At 47.4% G+C, this 20,776-nt stretch overlaps 1 protein-coding gene across 2 annotated transcripts in view; it reads left to right on the top strand.

The window, feature by feature from the left end:
* kdm5a (lysine demethylase 5A) overlaps positions 1-20,776 on the top strand; it is a 408,944-nt gene that overhangs the window by 248,747 nt on the left and 139,421 nt on the right. For both annotated transcript variants that reach the window (XM_072484202.1, XM_072484201.1), the window contains exons 15-16: positions 6,881-7,062; positions 11,916-12,040. In XM_072484202.1, coding sequence (XP_072340303.1) covers positions 6,881-7,062; positions 11,916-12,040 — 307 coding nt within the window. The remainder of the gene's footprint in view (positions 1-6,880; positions 7,063-11,915; positions 12,041-20,776) is intronic.

Consider the following 20,776-nt stretch of genomic DNA (forward strand, 5'->3'; position numbering starts at 1 on the left):
GGAGACCAAATCTGAACACACTACTCCAGGTGTGGCCTCACTAACACCTTATACAATTGCAGGAGAACCTCCCTGGACAGGATCAGCAAATACCTTGGAACTCCACTATCTGGAAGTTCCCCTCCAAGTCACTCACCACCTTGACTTGGAAATATATCGCCATTCCTTGACTGCCACTGGGTCAAATCCTGGAACTCCGTCCCTAATAGCACTGTGGGTGTACCTACACCACAAGGACTGCCCCGGTTCAGGAAGGCAACTTTCTCAAGGGTAACTAGGGATGGGCAACAAAGGCTGGCCAAGCCAGCGAAGCCCAAATCCGGTAAAAATTAATTTCTTAAAATAAGATTCTCGACACCATCCAAGACACAGAAGCCTGTTTGATTAAAAACCAAAAATGTTGGATAAACTCAGCAGGTCTGGCAACATATGTGGAGAGAAACAGAGTTGATGTTTCGAGTCCGTATGACTCCGAGCTAAAGAGAGCAATAAATGTGATCGATTTTGTAGTGTTTAAGAGGAGGAGGAGCAAAATAGGTCAGTGATAAGTGTGAGCTGGGAAAAATTGCAAAGAAATGTGGCGAGCACAAGAGAAAGGAAGTGTTAATGGCAGTGTTGAGGACTATAGAAGGTGCATTGTTAATTGGCACCCTATCTGTCAGCGTAAATATTCACTCCCTCCACCACTGATGAACAGTAGCAGCTGTCTGTACCGTCTAAGAGATGCCCTGCAGCAACTCACCAAACCTCCTTCAACAGCAACTTCCAAACCCACAACCTCTACCCATAGAAAGACAAGGGCAGCAGATACATGGGAACACCACCACCTGGAGGCTCCCCTCCAAACTACATACCATCCTGACTTGCAACTACTCCACTGTTCCTTTACTATCATTGATGTGGTGGCTCATCACTACAATAACTGTCACAAAGGAAACTAACTGAGCTGAAGGCCAGTAAGTTCCTTGGACCAAATGGAGTCCGTCCTAGCATATTATGATGTGGAGAAGCTGGTGTTGGACTGGGGTGGGCACAGTAAGAAGTCTTAGAATACCAGGTTAAAGTCCTACAGGTTTGTTTCAAATCACTAGCTTTCGGAGCACAGCTCCTTCATCAGGTGAGTGAAGAGGTGGGTTCCACTACCACAAATATAGACAAAGTCAATGATGCAAGATGATACTTTGAATGTGAGTCTTTGCAGGTAATTAAGTCTTTACAGGTGCAGACGGAGTGACTGGCGAGAGGGATAATCACAGGTTCAAGAGGTGTGATTTGTCTCAAGCCAGGATAGTTGGTAGGATTTTGCAAGCCCAGGCCAGGTGGTGGGGGGTGAATGTAATGCAACATGAATCCAAGGTCCCGGTTGAGGCCGTCCTCATGCCTGCGGAACTTAGCTATCAGTTTCTCCTCGGCGACTCTGCGTTGTCGCGCGTCCTGAAGGCCACCTTGGAGAACGCTTACCCGAAGATCAGAGGCTGAATGTCCTTGACTGCTGAAGTGTTCCCCGACTGAAAGGGACCATTCCTGCCTGGCGGTTGTCGCGCGATATCCGTTCATCCGATGTTGCAGCGTCGGCATGATCTCGCCAATGTACCACTCCTTGGGACATCCTTTCCTGCAGCGTATGAGGTAGACAACATTGGCTGAGTCGTACGAGTATGTACCGCATGCCTGGTGGGTGGTGTTCTCACATGTAATGGTGGTACCCATGTCGATGATCTGGCACGTCTTGCAGAGATTGCCATGGCAGGGTTGTGTGGTGTAGTGGTCATTGTTCTCCTGAAGGCTGGGTAGTTTGCTGCAAACAATGGTCTGTTTGAGGTTGCACGGTTGTTTGAAGGGAAGTATTGGGGTGTGGGGATGGCCTTGGCAAGATGTTCGTCTTCATCGATGACGTGTTGAAGGCTGCGAAGAGAATGTCGTAGTTTCTCCGCTCCGGAGAAGTGCTGGACGACGAAGGGTACTCTGTCGGTTGTGTCCTGTGTTTGTCTCCCGAGGAGGTTGGTGCGTTTTTTTGCTGTGGCACGTTGGAACTATCGCTTGACGAGTCGAGTGCCTTATCCCGTTCGTACAAGGGCTTCTTTCAGCGTCTGTTGCGTTCCTCCAAAAACAGCTGAATGATGAAGAAGCTGCGCTCCGAAACCCAGTGCTTCCAAATAAACCTGTTGGACTTTAACTTGTTGTTTTAAGATTTCTTACTGTGCCCACCCCAATCCAATGCCGGCATCATGTACTAGGAAAGTAGAAAGGGTTTTCAACAATATCGTGGGGGCAGAGGATCAAATTTGGGAAGATGTGGTAAATCAAAGACGAGAGGCAAGACTGGGGGCAGCAGGGTAGCACAATGGTTAGCACTGCTGCCTCACCGCGCCCGTGACCCAGGTTCAATTCGTCCTCTGGCTGTGTAGAGTTTGCACATATCCTTGTGTCTGTATGGGTTTCCTCTGGGTGCTCCGGTTTCCTCCCACACTCCAAAGATGTGCAGGTTAGGTGGATAGGCCATGCTAAATTGCCTCTTAATGTCCAGCAATATGCAGGTTAGGTTCTGAGGTACGGGGATACGGCGGGGTGGACGGGGGAGTGTAAATACATAGTGCTCATTCGAAGGGTCGGTGCAGACTTGATGGGCTGAATGGCCTCGTTCTGCACTGTATGGATTCTATGATTCTATGAGACAAAAGATAACAGTATTAATGTGGGAAATGATAAACAGGCCATGACAGGAAAAGTTAGAGAGTACGAAGCTAAGAGCACATGAGCAGGTAAGGTTAGAGATGACAAACATAATTAAAGTACAAAACCATAGGCTCTTTAGCATTCATAACAAAGCAGCTGAACTGAGCATGCAAATAGAAATAAGTAAGTACAATCTGATAGCCGTAGCAGAGACACAAGTTGAGATGAGAAACAGTAAAGACAAGAAGTCACTTGTGGGAGTGGTGTACAGGCCTCTTAACAGTAGCCATATAGTAGGGCAGATTATAAAGGAATAATTAATGGGAGCTGGCAGAAAGTTATGGAATTAACCATGGGGGACTCTAATCAACATATAGACGGGATAAATCAGATGGGAAAAGGTAGCCTCGTTGAGGAGTTCGAGTGATTTATAGAGAGAGTTTGTGAGAACAGCACCTTTTGGAGCCAGCAGGCTACACTTGACCTGATTTTGTACAACGAGAGAAGATTAATTAATTATCTCCGAATGAAGACGTGCCGAGATAGCAACATTCATCGCATGATTGAAGTTTACATTCAGTTTGAGAGAGAGACTAGCATTTTAAACTTGAATAAGGGCAATTATGTGGGAATGAAAGCAGAACTATATAGAGTGAACTGGCAAAATTAGATTAAGGGATAGGTCAATAAATTGAGATGTGGAGATGCCGGCATTGGACTGGACAGTGAGAAGTCTTACAACACCTGGTTAAAGTCCAACAGGTTTGTTTTGAATCACTAGCTTTCGGAGGAAGGAGCTGTGCTCAGAAACCTAGTGATTCGAAACAAACCTGTTGGACTTTACTTAGTGTTGTAAGACTTCTTGCGGTGCTCAATAAGTTAAGAAATGGGTCAATAAAGATATAGTGGCAGCCATTTAAAGAGCTATTTCCGAATACTCAATGGATATATCCCAGCGAGAAAGAAAAATTCCAAGAGACGGATCCACCATCCGTGGTTAACAAAAAAAGTTAAAGATAGAAAAAGCATTTAATTGCGCAAAGATGAGTGGTTGGTCAAAAGACGGCAGAATATAAAGAGCAGCAAAGAATGTCAAAGATTAAGTAGGGAAAAATTGAAGTATGAGAAAATGCGCACGGGAAATACAAAGATTAATAAAATAAAATAAAACTACTATCAGAAGGCTTTGGAGAGCGCACAGAAGAGGTTTACTAGGATGTTGCCTGGTCTGGAGGGTATTAGCTTTGAGGAGAGGTTGGGTAAACGCATTGTTTTTGCTGGAATATCGGAGGTAGCGGAGCGACCTAATAGAGGTTCACAAAATTGTGAGTGGTATGAGCAGAGTGGATAATCAGACACTCTTTCCCAGGGTGGAAAAGTCAATTACTGGGGGACATAGGTTTAAGATGCGAAGGGAAAAGTTTAGAAGAGATGTGCGAGGGAAGTTTATTTACTCTGAGGGTGGTGATTGCCTGGAATGCGCTGCAGGGTGAGGTGGTGGAAGATGGTGACGTTTAAAAGGCATCTTGACGAATACATGAATGGGATTGGAATAGAGTGATACAGACCCTGAAAGTGCAGAAGGTTTTAGATGAGACAGGCATGATCACCGCTGGCTTGGGAGAGCCGAAGGACTTGTTCCTGTGCTGTATTCTTTATTCTTTTAATAGATAGTAAGTTCCTACAGATATTTAAATGAAGAAAGAGCTACCAAAGTGAGCATTGGTGTTATAGGAAGTGAATCTGGAGAATTAAATAATTGAATTGAACGGGTATTTTGCATCAGTCTTCACTATAGAGGATACAAGTGACATCCCAGAAATAGCTGTAAATCAGAAATTGGAAGGGAGGGATGAACTCAGGAAAATTGCAATCAGCAGGGAAATGGTACTTGTTGGATCTGCAGGTTGATATCCCTGGGTCCGGATAGTCTTCATCTTAGGGTCTTAAAAGAAGTGGCTCGTGAGATAGTTGATGCGTTACTTCTAATTTTCCAAAATTCCCAAGATCCAGGGAAGGTTCATTAGATTGGAAAATAGCAATTATAACACCTTTATGCAAAAAGAGAGACAGAAAGCAGGAAATGACAAGACCTGCTTAACTTGACATCTATCAGAGGGACAATATTAGAAGCTGTTATTAATAATGTTAAGGCGGGCTCTTGGAAAATCGGGCAGTCAATATGGTTTCGTGAAATGCAATTTAAGCAATTTATTGGAGTTCTTTGGCGTCACGTGCTGTGGATAAAGGGGAACGAGTGAATGTACTGCATTTGAGAAGGTGCCACATAAAATACAAGCTTATAGTGTAGGGGGTAACATGCTCACTCGGATAGAGGATTGGCTAGCTAACAGCAAACGGTCAGCATAAATGCGTAATTTTCTGGTTGGCAGATTGTATTGAGTGTTGTGGCACAGGGATCAGTGTTGGGCCTCACCTTTTTACAATTCATATAAATAACTTGGATGTTGGGACTGAAGGCATGGTTGCTAAATTTGCTTAAGACACAGAGATAGATAGGAAAAAGTATTGCAAAGAGGACATATGGACTCTACGAAGGATATAGATAGGTTAAGTGAGTGGACAAAGATTTGGCAAATGAATTTTAATGTGGGCAAATGTGAAATAATCACACTTTGGTAGGAAGAATAAAAGAGAAGCTTATTTAAATGATGAGAGATTGCAGAGCTCTGAGATTCAGAGGGATCCATGTCGCCTAGTGCTTTAATCACAAAAGGTACAAGTTACCAGGAAAGCTAATAGAATGTTATTATTTATTATGAGGGGAATTGAAAGGAGGAAGGTTATGCTTCATTTGCACAGGGCATTGGTGCGACCATATCTGGAGTATTGTGTACAGTATTGGTCTCCTTATTTAAGGAAGGATATAAATATGTTAGAAGCAGTTCAGAGAAGATTTACTGACCTCGTAACACGAATGGGCAGGCCATTGGAGTTTAGAGGAGCAAGAGGTGACTTGATTGAAAGATACAAGATTCTGAGGTGTATTGACAGGGTGGATGTGGAGAGGATGTTTCCTCTTGTGGGAGAATCTAGAATTAGGGGTCAGTGTTTTAAAAGTAAGAGTCACCAATTTAAACAGTGATGAGAATAAATGTCTTTCTTTTGAGGGTTGAGAGTCTTTGGGGCTCCTTCAAAAGCAGTGGAAATAGAGTTTGAATATTTTTCAGGCAGAGGTAGATAGATTCTTGATGAACAAGGGGGTGAAAGGTTATGTGCGGTAGGTGGAAGGTTAAAATCAGATCAGCCATGATCTAATTGAATTGCGGAGCTGGTTCAAAGGACTGAGTGGGCTCCTCATGCTCCTAATTCATGTGTTCGTCAGTATGTTTCTACAGATTACATTGGTGGCATTATTAGTGCTTTTGTGTGTTTGTAAGAACAAGGAGCAGGAGTAGGCCTGTCGAGCCTGCTCCGCCATTCAATGAGATCATGGCTGATCTTTTGTGGATTCAGCTCCACTTTCCCGCCCGAACACCATAACCCTTTATTCCCTTTATTCTTCAAAAAACTATCTATCTTTATCTTAAAAACATTTAATGAAGGATCCTCAACTGCTTCAATGGGCAAGGAATTCCATAGATTCACAACCCTTTGGGTGAAGAAGTTCCTCCTAAACTCAGTCCTAAATCTACTTGCCCTTATTTTGAGGCTATGCCCCCTAGTTCTGCTTTCACCCGCCAGTGGAAACAACCTTCCCGCATCTATCCTATCTATTTGCTTCATAATTTTGTATGTTTCTACAAGGTACCCCAGCATCATTCTAAATTCCAACGAGTACAGTCCCAGTCGACTAAACCTCCTCATAATCCAACCCCCTCAACTCTGGGATTAACCTAGTGAATCTCCTCTGCACACCCTCCAGTGCCAGTACGTCCTTTCTCAGATAAGGAGACCAAAACTGAACACAATACTCCAGGTGTGGCCTCACTAACACCTTATACAATTGCAGCATAAAATTATATTTTGTGAAGTAAGATTTGTTTTCCATTTTTCCCTATTTTCACTTGCGGATGCCTCTGATGAAGTTTTTGGTCATCTGACCGAATATGTCCTCCTGTAGCTTGGTGTCATATTTTGTTTTATAATGTTTGCTGAAACCTCTTGGAGACGTCATATAAATACAATTTGTTGTTGATGCAAGATCCTCGAGGATTAATGATAATTTTGTGTCCATTTCCAGGGGGTTGTTGATTCTGAACAGGAGGCATTTGAGCTGCTACCAGATGATGAACGTCAGTGTGAAACATGCAAGACCACATGTTTCCTGTCTGCCATTACTTGTGCCTGTGATCCCAATAAGCTGGTGTGCCTTTATCATGTTAGTGACCTATGCAGTTGCCCAGTGACAAACCATTGTCTCAGGTAAGTTAGGATGTTGTGTTTGTGTATATCTAACTAATAAATATTTGTACAAATGGTCACGAATGAATCTTTGTTTAGGGTCTCTGACATTGACCATTTTGTTAGCCATTGAGCTTTGTTGATGGTTCTTTTTGTGATTTGTGCTCACTCTGATTGTAGAGAATGCCCACTGAACACTGTCCCTTGAATCTTAACAAAAAGCCGAAAACCATGGTTCTCAGACCAGTGGAGTGAATATTTCATGTCAGAACATGAGGTTGTTTCTTGCGTCCTGGACAACCACATATGCACAAAGTGTCATCAGCTGGAGAAGCCTGATCTGAGATTTTCCAGAACTTGGGCAGCAGCTGGAGTCACAGCAGTGATTCCATGAGGCTGAGAAATTCTGGATGATGGCCACCCTGCAGCTTAAGGTTATGCAGAGAGTGAGTGGGTGACCACTGGACAGTTGAGATCACACAGGAAACCTCTGAGTACATTTCAGTCTCCAAACAATATTCAGTTCTGACTATCGGTAAGAATGGCCATTTCTGTGGTGAGGGCAGCCAGAGCCTAGTCCATGGCACCGTGGCTGGCTCAGCTATATGGGGGGAGCAGGATGAAGATTGGGAAAACAATCGTGAAAGGGGAACATACAGAATTTTCTGTGGCTGGAGACTTTAACCTAATATGGAATGCTGCCTTCTTGATCAGGGAATGTCACCAAGTGACTGCAGAGCGCTTGAGTGGATGGAAGTTGTGGGGTGTAATAGTGGTGAACAGACAGTAGTTGTGGTCGATTTGGTGCCAATGCTACAGGTGGAAAGAAGGAGCTAGGAAAGAGGTTAAAGAGGATAGGGAAATTGAGTCCTATAATGTGCAGTGAACTTCTTTCTAACCTAATATTTAACAAGCCCAACAGGGGAAAATGTGCCATTTAATCTAGAAATGGGATATGAACCAGAGTAGGTAAGTGAAGTAAGAGGGAGGGAATATCTAAGCAACAGTGACCCTAATGTAATATACTTTTAAGATGATAATAGTGATGGCCCCAAGTATGATGAAAACCAAGTTAAAAGATTGGAGAAAACTGAAGTTGAGGGGTTATGAATTGAAGTTGGGAACAATATTGGCCGACAACAATGTAAAAGAGCAATGAGCAACATTTGAAATGGTGTTCAATAGAAAGCAGGAAAAGTATTTCACTAAAAGGGAAGAGAAAACTGTTGAGACCCCACGGATGAATAAAGACATTGGGATAGAAAATAGAAGCAGGAAGAGGCCATTTGGCCCTTCGAGCATGCACTGCCATTCATTATGATCATGGCTGATCATCAAGTTCCATACCCTAATCCCTCCTTCTCCCCCTCCCCACCCCCATATCCCTTGATTCTTTTAACCCCAGGAGCGAGATCCTTGAAATTACATAGCCTTTTGTCCTGAACTACTGTCTGTGGTAGCGAATACTACCACTACCACTCCCTGGGTGAAGTAGTTTCTCCTCATCTCAGTCCTTACCATCAAACTATGACTCCTAATTTTGGATTTCCCCACCATCGGGAACATTCAATCTACCCTGCCTAATCCTGTTAGAATTTTATAAGTTTCTGCCTCATGGCGCCAGGGACCTGGGTTCGATCCTGGCCCCGGGTCACTGTCCGTGTGGAGTTTGCACATTCTCCCTTTCTCTTTTTAAAAAATTTGTTTATGGGTTGTGGGCCAGCATTTATTGCCCATCCCTGAGGGCATGCAAGAGTCAACCACATTGCTGTGGGTCTGGAGTCACAGGTAGGCCAGACCAGCTACGGATGACAGATTTCCTTCCCTCAAGGACATTAATGAGCCAGATGGGTTTTATGATAATCTACAATGGTTTCATGGTCAACTTTAGACTTTTAATTCCAGATTTCAAAAAAAATTGAATTCCAATTTCACCTCTGCCATGGCGGGATTTGAACCCAGGTGCACAGAGAGTGATTCTGGGTCTCTGGATTACTAGTCTAGCCACAATACCACTACGCCACTGCCTCCCCTGTGAGGGTCTTGCCCTCCCTTATTTGGAAAATTTTTTAAAAAGAATATGCTAAATTTCTGAGATCCCCTCTCATAATTCTAAACTCAAATGATTATAATCGTAACCGAATTGGTGTCTACCGTCCCAGGAATCTGCCTGGTAAACCTTTGCTGCACTCCCTCCATAGCAAGAACATCCTTCCTCCGATAAAAAAATATAGAATTCGGAGCAGAAGTAGGCAATTTAGCCCTTCGAGCCTGCCCCGGACCATTCAATCAGATCATGGCTGATCTCCTCCTGTTCTCAAATCCACTTCCCCACCTGTTTCCTACATCCCTTTAACTGTTTTTAAAATCAGAAATATATCTATCTTCTTCTTGAAACCATTTAATGACTCAGATTCCACCACAAGTTTCACAAATTCACCACCTTCTGCGAGAAGTCGTTCCTCCTCATCTCAGTTCTAAATCTACCGCATCACAGCCTATATCTGCGACCTCTCGTTTTAGATTGCCCGACAAGGGGTAACATTTTTTTCTATGTTTACTTTATCAGTCCCTTTCAGTATTTTGTATACCTTGATCAGAACCCCTCTCATCCTTCTAAACTCCAGCAAATATTAGCCCAACCTGTTTAATCTCTCCTCTTTCATCCCCGGAATCAATCTGGTGAACCTCCTCTGAACTGCCTCCAATGCCACTGCATCCTTCCTCAAATAAGGGGACCAAAACTGGACACTCTACTCCAGATGTGATCTCACCCTATACACCCTATACAATTGCAACCTACATTTATACTCCAGTCCTTTTGCAGTAAATGCTAACATTCTATTTGCCTTTTTTAAAAATAAATTTAGAGTATCCAATTAATTTTTTCCAATTAAGGGGCAATTTAGTGTGGCCAATCCACCTACCCTGCACATCTTTGGGTTGTGGGGGCGAAACCCACGCAAACACTGGAGAATGTGCAAACTCCACACGGACAGTGACCCAGAGCCGGGATTGAACCTGGGACCTCAGCGCCGTGAGGCAGCAATGCTAACCACTGTGCCACCGTGCTGCCCTCCTATTTGCCTTTTTAAGGACACCAAAACATACACAATACGAGTGTCCTCACCAGTACCCTATACAATTGCAGTAAAACATTCTTATTCCTATACTCAAATCCGCTCGTTATGAAGGCCAGCATACCATTTGTCTTTTTACTGCCTGCTGTACCGTACACGCTTATTTTCAGTGACTGATGCACGAGGACACCAAGGTCTCGTTGAGTATCCACCTCTTCATCATTGTTGTCAATCCCTCAATGAGGATGCCTTCTGTCAGGATCCATGATTTGTGTATCCTCTGGTGGTTCAGGCCAATCCTGGAGCCATCGGTGTTTGGACAAAGGATAAGTAGCCTCAGGGAGGGTGGCGGAGGTCCTCGAGCCAGGCTTCAACTCTCTCCTTCTGCGTTTGCACCTTCTCCACAGCAGAATGTGAGGTCCGATTCGGTCTATGTTGGATGAGGCGCTGTCAGTATATCTGATTATCAAATCAATAAAGATTTATGAGGATGATACCAGATAAACCAATCAGGAAATGATTGGCAGGACAGGTCTGTTTTATTTTGAAAAATGTAGGCTGAAGGGTGACCTAATCTTTACAATTATGGGAGGTTTGGATGGAATGGATACCATGAGAATCTTACCACTTGTGGGGAAGAGAATAACTGGAGGCCATTAACATAAGGTAGTCACCAAGAAGTTGAATAGGAAATTCAGAAGAAACATCTTTACCCAGAGAGTGGTGAGAATAACAGTGCAGAAGGAGGCCATTCAGCCCATTGAGTTTACACTGGCTTTCTGAAAGAGCATTCTATCTAATCCCGCTCCTCGGTCTTTTCCCCGTAACCTTACACGTTCTTTCTTTTCAGATAGCAATCAAATTCCTGGTTGACTATCTCGATTGAACCTGCCTCCACCACCCTCTCAGGAGGCTCATTCCAGACTCCAACCACCTTCCGGGTGAAATAAATTGTTACCCTAACGTCTACTCATTTGGTCCATTATTTTGAAGCAGTGGCCTCTAGTTATTCATGTATACTTGAGAGGGAACAGTTTCTCACTTTTTACCCTGTCCACACTCCTCAGGACCTTGAATCCCTCTATCAAGTCTCCTCCCAGCTTTCCTTCCCCAAGAAAAACACACCCAATCTCTCCAAACTATCCACATCGCTACAGTTCCTCAAGCATTGCGCCCAGAACTGGATGCAGTCTCCAGATGAGGCCTAACTTAGTGTCTTATCCAAGTTCAATCTGACCTCTTATTGCTTTACTCCCCTGCTACCAAAGGGGAATGGTTGAAGTGAATGGTACAGATGAATATAAGGGGAAGCTAAACAAACATATGCAGGAGAAGGGAGTAGAAGGTTACAATAACAGATTTAGAGGATGAAAGATGGGATAAGGCTCAAGTGGAGCTAGAGAGGGCAATAACCAGAGGGCATAAATTTAAGGTCATGGGCAGGAGATTTCAAGGGGGATTTAGGAAAAAGTTAATCACCCAAAGGGTGGTGGAAATCTGGAACTTTCTGCCTGAAGTGATGGTAGAGGCGGGAACCCTCAACGTTTAAGAAGCTTTGATGCACCACTTGATGCACCATAGCATACAAGGCTACAGGCCAAGTGCTGATTAAAACAGATAGGTGTTTAATGGCTGGCACAGATGCATTGCGCCAAAGGGCCTCTTTCTGTGCTGTAAAACTCTCACTCCACAGACTGGTTCTGTTGAATAGTGTGTTTCCGTCCTATATAAAGAAAATTAAGAAATGGATGTACAAAGTTGGTGAAGTTTTCTTTTTCTCACACCCAAAACTAGATATCGTTACACACTGGATGAGCTCCCATCAATGCTTTATGGGGTGAAAGAGCGAGCCCAGTCATATGACAACTGGGTGGGCAAAGTGAGAGAAGCCTTGGAAGCAGAACTTAATCACAAGAAAGGTGTGATTTTTTTATCTAGTTCCTTTTATTCATTTTAAGAATATTGTAGTAATCTGCACCTGACACATCCAGTTGAGGATGATTGTTCCCCTGTGCTCATTGGGAGTGCAAGCTCTCCCACCCCCTTGGGGGCACGGTCGCACTGGGAGAAAAGGTCAGCCAGTGTGAGGCTGACTAGAAAGGAGAGAGGACCCGGTAAATTGCAGCTGGGCCTCACATCTACAGTATTGTGTTAATAAATGTCTTTTCAACTTGACTCGGACACCCCCTCGCTTTATCAAAAATATCATGTCCTCTTCTGGTCAGCTGGTAGATTGTATATTTTAGTATTTCAATCACCCACTATCAATTTCTGATCTGAACACTTCGGCGTCCCCAAAAAGAACATAGAGAATGAAGTCAAAGACACATGAACAATAAATTTCTGTGATAGTTATCCCGCTTTGTGGGGGGGTGGGGGGAAGAAGAGAAAATATATCTCCCAGGGGGGATGGGGGGAGAGTGGAATATTTATCATGCTGGAGTGTGGGAGTATTTATTCAGCGGGGGGGGGGGGGCGGGGGGCGCGGGCAGAGGGGTATTGAATATTTATCCCGCTGGAGGGGGAGGGGTGGAGAGGTATTGAATATTTATCCCGCTGGAGGGAGGGTGGAGGGGTATTGAATAATTATCCCGCTGAGGGGGAGGGGTATTGAACATTGATCCTGCTTGGGGGGGTGTTTTGACTATTTATCCCGCTGGAGGTGGGTGGAGGTGTATTGAATATTTATCCCGCTGGAGGGGGGGTGCAGAGGGGTATTGAATATTTATCGCGCTGGAGGGGGGGGGGCAGAGGGGTAATGAATATTTATCCCACTGGAGGGGGGTAGAGGGTGATTGAATATTTATCCTGCTGGAGGGGGGGGCGGAGGGGGATTGAATGTTTATCCCGCTGGAGGGGAGGTGGTGGGGTATTGAATATTTATCTCGTGGAGGGGGAGGTGGAGGGGTATTGAATATTTATCCTGCTGGAGGGGGGGTGGAGGGGTATTGAATATTTATCCCGCTGGAGGGGGGTGGAGGGGTATTGAATATTTATCCCGCTGGAGGGGAGGTGGAGGTGATTGAATATTTATCCCGCTGGAGGGGGAGGTGGAGGGTATTGAATATTCATCTCACTGGAGGGGAGTGGTGGGATATTGAATATTTATCCTGCTGGAGGGGAGGGCAGAGGGGTATTGAATATTTATCATGCTGGAGGGACGGGGCAGAGGGGTAATGAATATTTATCCTGCTGGAGGGGGAGCAGAGGGGTAATGAATATTTATCCTGCTGGAGGGGGGGGTAGAGGGGTATTGAATATTTATCTCGGTGGAGGGGTATTGAATATTTATCCCGCTGGAGGGGGTGGAGGGTAGTGAATATTTTTCCCGCTGGAGGGGGGGCCGGCTGGGGGGTATTGAATATTTGTCCCGCTGGAGGGGTATTGAATATTTATCCCGCTGGAGGGTGTGGTGGGGGGGTATTGAATATTTATCCCGCTGGAGGGGGGGGGGGGCAGAGAGATATTGAATATTTACCCCACTGGAGGGTGGAGGGGTATTGAATATTTATCCCGCTGGAGGGGGGGGTGGGGGGGAATTGAATATTTATCTCACTGGAGGGGGGGCAGAGGGGTTTTGAATATTTATCCCGCTGAAGGGGGGGCAGAGGGGTATTGAATATTTATCCCGCTGGAGGGTGTGGTGGAGGGGTAGTGAGTATTTATCCCACCGGAGCGGGGGGGGAGAGGAGGGGTATTGAATATTTATCCCACTGGAGGGGTATTGAATATTTATCCTGCTGGAGGGGGGGGCAGAGGGGTATTGAATATCTATCCCGCTGGAGGGGAGGGCGGTGGGGTATTGAATATTTATCCCGCTGGAGCGGGGGTGGAGGGGTATTGAATATTTATCTCGTTGGAGGGGGGGTGGAGGGGTATTGAATATTTATCCCACTGGAGGAGGGGGGTGGAGGGGTATTGAATATTCATCCGGCTGGAGTGGGGGTGGAGGGGTATTGAATATTTATCTCGCTGGAGGGAGGGTGGAGGGGTATTGAATATTTATCCCGCTGGAGGGGGGCAGAGGGGTATTGAATATTTATTTCACTGTTTGGGTTTTGACTATTTATCCCTCTGGAGGGGGGGCAGAGGGGTATTGAATATTTATCCCACTGGCTGGCGGGGCAGGGGGGTATTGAATATTTATCCCGCTGGAGGGGCAGGTGGAGGGGTATTGAATATTTATCCCGCTGGAGGGGGGGCAGAGGGGTATTGAATATTTATCCCGCTGGAGGAGGGGGCGGAGGCATATTGTACATTTATCCTGCTGGAGGGGGGGGGGGGCAGAGGGGTATTGAATATTTATCCCGCTGGAGGGGGGGGGGGAAACGCAGAGGGGTATTGAATATTTATCACGCTGTAGGGGGGGACAGAGGGGTATTGAATATTTAACCCGCTGGAGGGGGGTGCAGAGGTGTATTGAATATTTATCTCACTGGAGGGGGGGTGGAGGGGTAATGAATATTTTTCCTGCTGGAGAGGGAGGGGGCAGTGGGGTATTGAATATTTATCCAGCTGGAGGGGTATTGAATATTTATTCCGCTGGAGGGGTATTGAATATTTATCCCGCTGGAGGGGGAGGTGGAGGGGTTATGAATATTTATCTAGTGGAGGGGGAGGTGGAGGGGTATTGAATATTTATCCCACTGGAGGGGGGGCGGAGGGGTATTGAATATTCATCCCACTGGAGGAGGGGGGGTGGAGGGGTATTGAATATTTATCTCACTGGAGGGGGGCCAGAGGGGTATTGAATATTTATCCCGCTGGAGTGTGTGGTGGAGGGGTAGTGAATATTTATCCCGCTTGGGGGGGGGGGGGGGTGGAGGGGTATTGAATATTTATCTCACTGGAGGGGGGGCAGAGGGGTATTGAATATTTATCCCGCTGGAGGGTGTGGTGGAGGGGTAGTGAATATTTATCCCGCTTGGGGGGGGTGGTGGAGGGGTATTGAATATTTATTTCACTGGAGGGGGGGCTGAGGGGTATTGAATATTTATCCCACTGGTGGGGTGGTGGAGGGGTATTGAATGTTTATCCCGCTGGAGCGGGGTGGAGGGGTATTGAATATTTATCCCGCTGGAGGGACGGGGGTGGGGCGGAGGGGTATTGAATATTTATCCCGCTGGAGGGGGCGGGGGAGGGATATTGAATATTTATCCCGCTGGAGCGGGGTTGGAGGGGTCTTGAATATTTATCTCGTTGGAGGGGGAGGTGGAGGGGTATTGAATATTTATCCCGCTGTAGGGGGGGGGCAGAGGGGTATTGAATATTTAACACGCTGGAGGGGGACAGAGGGGTATTGAATATTAATCCCGCTGGGGGGGGGGGGTGTGTGCAGAGGAGTATTGAATATTTATCACGCTGGAGGGGGGGTTGAGGGGTATTGAATATCCCGCTGGAGGGGGGGGCAGCTGTGTATTGAATATTTATCTCACTGGAGGGGTGGGGTGGAGTGGTAATGAATATGTTACCCGCTGGAGAGGGGGGGGGTGGAGTGGTATTGAATATTTAGCGCGCTGGAGCGGGGGCAGAGGGGTATTGAATATTTATCCTGCTGGAGGGGGAGGTGGGGGGGGGTATTGAATATTTTTCTCATGGAGGGGGTGGGGGGTGGACTGGTATTGAATATTTATCTCACTGGAGGGGGGGCAGAGGGGTATTGGATATTTATCTCACTGGAGGGGGGGGCAGAGGGGTATTGGATATTTATCACGCTGGAGGGTGTTGGAGGGGTATTGAATATTTATCTCACTGGAGGGGGGGGCAGAGGGGTATTGGATATTTATCACGCTGGAGGGTGTTGGAGGGGTATTGAATATTTATCCCACTGGAGGGGGGGCAGAGGTGTATTGAATATTTATCTCACTGGAGGGGGGGGTGGAGGGGTAATGAATATATTTCCCGGTGGGGGGGGGGGGCAGGGGGGCAGAGGTGTATTGAATATTTATCCAGCTGGAGGTGTATTGAATAGTTATCCCGCTGGAGGGGGAGGTGGAGGGGTTATGAATATTTATCTCGTGGAGGGAGAGGTGGAGGGGTATTGAATATCCCGTTGGAGGGGGGGGCAGATGTGTATTGAATATTTATCTCACTGGAGGGGTGGGGTGGAGTGGTAATGAATATGTTACCCGCTGGAGAGGGGGGGGGTGGAGTGGTATTGAATATTTAGCCCGCTGGAGCGGGGGCAGAGGGGTATTGAATATTTATCCCGCTGGTGGGGGTGGTATTGAATATTTTTCTCATGGAGGGGGTGGGGGTGGACTGGTATTGAATATTTATCTCACTGGAGGGGGGGGCAGAGGGGTATTGGATATTTATCACGCTGGAGGGTGTTGGAGGGGTATTGAATATTTATCCCACTGGAGGGGGGGGCAGAGGTGTATTGAATATTTATCTCACTGGAGGGGGGGTGGAGGGGTAATGAATATTTTTCCCGCTTGGGGGGGGGGGGCAGGGTGTATTGAATATTTATCCAGCTGGAGGTGTATTGAATAGTTATCCCGCTGGAGGGGGAGGTGGAGGGGTTATGAATATTTATCTCGTGGAGGGAGAGGTGGAGGGGTATTGAATATTTATCCCGCTGGAGGGGGGGGGCAGAGGTGTATTGAATATTCATCCCACTGGAGGGGGGTGGAGGGGTATTGAATATTTATCCCGCTGGAGGGTATTGAATATTTATCCCGCTGGAGGGGGGGTGGAGGGGTATTGAATATTTATCCCGCTGGAGGGGGGGGCGGAGGAGTATTGAATATTTATCTCACTGGAGGGGGGGGTGGAGGGGTAATGAATATTTTTCCCGCTGGAGGGGGGCGGGGGGCAGAGGGGTATTGAATATTTATCCAACTGGAGGTGTATTGAATATTTATCCCGCTGGAGGGGGAGGTGGAGGGGTTATGAATATTTATCCCGCTGGAGTGGGGGGGGGGGCAGAGGGGTATTGAATATTTATCCCGCTGGAGGTGGGGGCAGAGGGGTATTGAATATTTATCACGCTGGAGGGGGGGGGGCAGAGGGGGATTGAATATTTATCACGCTGGAGGGGGGGGACAGAGGGGTATTGAATATTTATCACGCTGGAGGGGGGGGCAGAGGGGTATTGAATATTTATCACGCTGGAGGGGGGGTGGAGGGGTATTGAATATTTTTCCCCCTGGAGGGGGGGGGCAGAGGGGTATTGAATATTTATCCCGCTGGAGGGGGGGGGGTGGAGGGATATTGAATATTTATCCCGCTGGAGCGGAGGTAGAGGGGTATTGAATATTTGTCCCGCTGGAGGGTGGGGCGGAGGGGGATTGAATATTTATCCCGCTGGAGGGGGAGGTGGGGGGTTATTGAATATTTTTCTCATGGAGGGGGGGGGTGGAGGGGTATTGAATATTTATCTCACTGGAGGGGGGGGGCAGAGGGGTATTGAATATGTATCCAGCTGGAGGTGTATTGAATATTTATCCCGCTGGAGGGGGAGGTGGAGGGGTTATGAATATTTATCTCGTGGAGGGAGAGGTGGAGGGGTATTGAATATTTATCTCACTGGAGGGGGGGCAGTGGGGTATTGAATATTTATTTCGCTGGAGGTTGTGGTGGAGGGGTATTGAATATTTATCCCGCTGGGGGGGCGGTATTGAATATTTATCCTGCTGGAGGGGGGCGGAGGTGTATTGAATATTTATCCCGCTGGGGGGGGCGGAGGGGTATTGAATATTTATCCCGCTGGAGGGGGGGCAGAGGGGTATTGAATATTTATCCCGCTGGAGGGGGGTGGAGGGGTATTAAATATTTATCCCGCTGGAGGGGGGTGGAGGGGTATTGAATATTTATCCCGCTGGAGGGGGGTGGAGGGGTATTGAATATTTATCCCGCTGGAGGGGAGGGCGGAGGGGTATTGAATATTTATCCCGCTGGAGGGGGAGCAGAGGGGTAATGAATATTTATCCTGCTGGAGGGACGGGGTAGAGGGGTAATGAATATTTATCCTGCTGGAGGGGGGGGGGTAGAAGGGTATTGAATATTTATCTCGGTGGAGGGGTATTGAATATTTATCCCGCTGGAGGGGATGGAGGGGTAGTGAATATTTTTCCCGCTGGAGGGGGGGCAGGGGGGTAGTGAATATTTTTCCCGCTGGAGGGGCGGGGGGCCGAGTGGTATTGAATATTTATACCGCTGGAGGGGGAGGTGGAGGGGTATTGAATATTTATCCCGCTGGAAGGTGTGGTGGAGGGGTAGTGAATATTTATCCCGCTGGAGGGGGGGGGGTGGAGGGGTATTGAATATTTATCTCACTGGAGGGGGTCAGAGGGGTTTTGAATATTTATCCCGCTGGAGGGGGGGCAGAGGGGTATTGAATATTTATCCCGCTGGAGGGTGTGTTGGAGGGGTAGTGAATATTTATCCCGCTGGAGGGGGGGCAGAGGGGTATTGAATATTTATCCCGCTGGAGGGTGTGTTGGAGGGGTAGTGAATATTTATCCCGCTGTAGGGGGGGGGGGAAAGAGTGGAGGGGCATTGAATATTTATTTCACTGGAGGGGGGGGGCATCGGGGTAATTAATATTCATCCCGCTGGAGGGGTGGTGGAGGGGTATTGAATATTTATCCCGCTGGAGGGGAGGGCGAAGGGGTATTGAATATTTATCCCGCTGGAGGGAGGGAGGGGGGGGCAGATGGGTAATGAATCTTTATCCTGCTGGAGGGGGGGGGTAGAAGGGTATTGAATATTTATCTCGGTGGAGGGGTATTGAATATTTATACTGCTGGAGGGGGGGGGGGTAGAGGGGTATTGAATATATATCTCGGTGGTGGGGTATTGAATATTTATCCCCCTGGAGGGGGTGGAGGGGTAGTGAATATTTTTCCCGCTGGAGGGGGGGGGGGCAGGGGGGTATTGAATATTTATCCCGCTGGAGGGGTATTGAATATTTATCCCGCTGGTGGGGGAGGTGGAGGGGTATTGAATATTTATCCCGCTGGAGGGTGTGGTGGAGCGGTATTGAATATTAATCCTGCTGGAGGGGGGGGGCAGAGGGGTCTTGAATATTTATCCCGCTGGAGGGTGTGGTGGAGGGGTATTGAATATTTATCCCGCTGGAGGGGGGGGTGGAGGGGTATTGAATATTTATCTCACTGGAGGGTGGGGCAGAGGGGTATTGAATATTTATCCCGCTGGTGGGTGTGGTGGAGGGGTAGTGAATATTTATCCCGCTGGAGGGGGGGGGCTGGAGGGGTATTGAATATTTATCTCACTGGAGGGCGGGCAGAGAGGTTTTGAATATTTATCCCGCTGGAGGGTGTGGTGGAGGGGGTAGTGAATATTTATCCCGCTGGAGGGGGGGGGGGTGGAGGGGTATTGAATATTTATTACACTGGAGGGGGGGCAGAGGGGTAATTAATATTCATCCCGCTGGAGGTGTGGTGGAGGGGTATTGAATATTTATCCCGCTGGAGGGGGGCAGAGGGGTATTGAATATTTATCCCGCTGGAGGGAGGGCGGAGGGGTATTGAATATTTATCCTGTTGGAGGGGGGGGCAAGAGGGGTATTGAATATTTATCTCACTGGAGACGGGGGTGGAGGGGTATTGAATATTTATCCCGCTGGAGGGGGGGCAGAGGGGTATTGACTATTTATCCCGCTGGAGGGGGGGCAGAGGGGTGTTGAATATTTATCCCGCTGGAGGGGGGGCGGAGGGGTATTGAACATTTATCTCACTGAAGGGGGGGGTGGAGGGGTATTGAATATTTATCCCGCTGGAGGGGGTGAGGGGTATTGAATATTTATCCGGCTGGAGGAGGGGGTGGAGGGGTATTGAATATTTATCCCGCTGGAGTGGGGGCAGAGGGGTATTGAATATTTGTCCCGCTGGAAGGGTATTGAATATTTATCCCACTGGAGGGTGGAGGGGTATTGAATATTTATCTCGCTGGAGGGGTGGTGGAGGGGTATTGATTATTTATCCCGCTGGAGGAGGGGGGGCGGAGGGGTATTGAACATTTATTGAACATTTATCTCACTGGAGGGGGGGGTGGAGGGGCATTGAATATTTATCCCGCTGGAGGGGGTGAGGGGTATTGAATATTTATCCGGCTGGAGGGGGGGGGGCAGAGGGGTATTGAATATTTATCCCACTGGAGGGTGGAGGGGTATTGAATATTTATCTTGCTGGAGGGGGGTTGGAGGGGTATTGATTATTTGTCCCGCTGGAGGAGGGGGGGCGGAGAGGTTTTGAAAGTTTATCCCGCTGGAGGGAGGGGGGGGTGGAGGGGTATTGAATATTTATCTCGCTGGAGGTGGCAGGGGGAGGAACATCCGGTGATGTGCTGAGCGGACGTACATCATGTGGCTCACCTCCCCACCAGATGCAAAGAAGAACACTTTAGAAGAATTTGACCTGAAAATTCAACAGAAAGCATCCCCAACAGAGGAAAAGAAGCAACAGAGAAGATGCCAGCGAATGTAAGCCCGAGGAGCCGAAGAGAGGACAGAAGTGGTGGAAAGGGCCACGAGCAATGGGCGGACGAACCGGTGCAACCATGAGGCGAGGAGGGAGCCCCAGCCAGCCAAGAGCAGGGGAGACCGGCCGCCCGAACACCAACACCAGCCTCCCCCTCCCCACCAGGGGACAAATAGAACATAGAACATAGAACAATACAGCGCAGTACAG

The sequence above is a fragment of the Scyliorhinus torazame genome, chromosome 19, assembly GCF_047496885.1.
Source record: "Scyliorhinus torazame isolate Kashiwa2021f chromosome 19, sScyTor2.1, whole genome shotgun sequence".
Taxonomy (NCBI): Eukaryota; Metazoa; Chordata; class Chondrichthyes; order Carcharhiniformes; family Scyliorhinidae; genus Scyliorhinus; species Scyliorhinus torazame.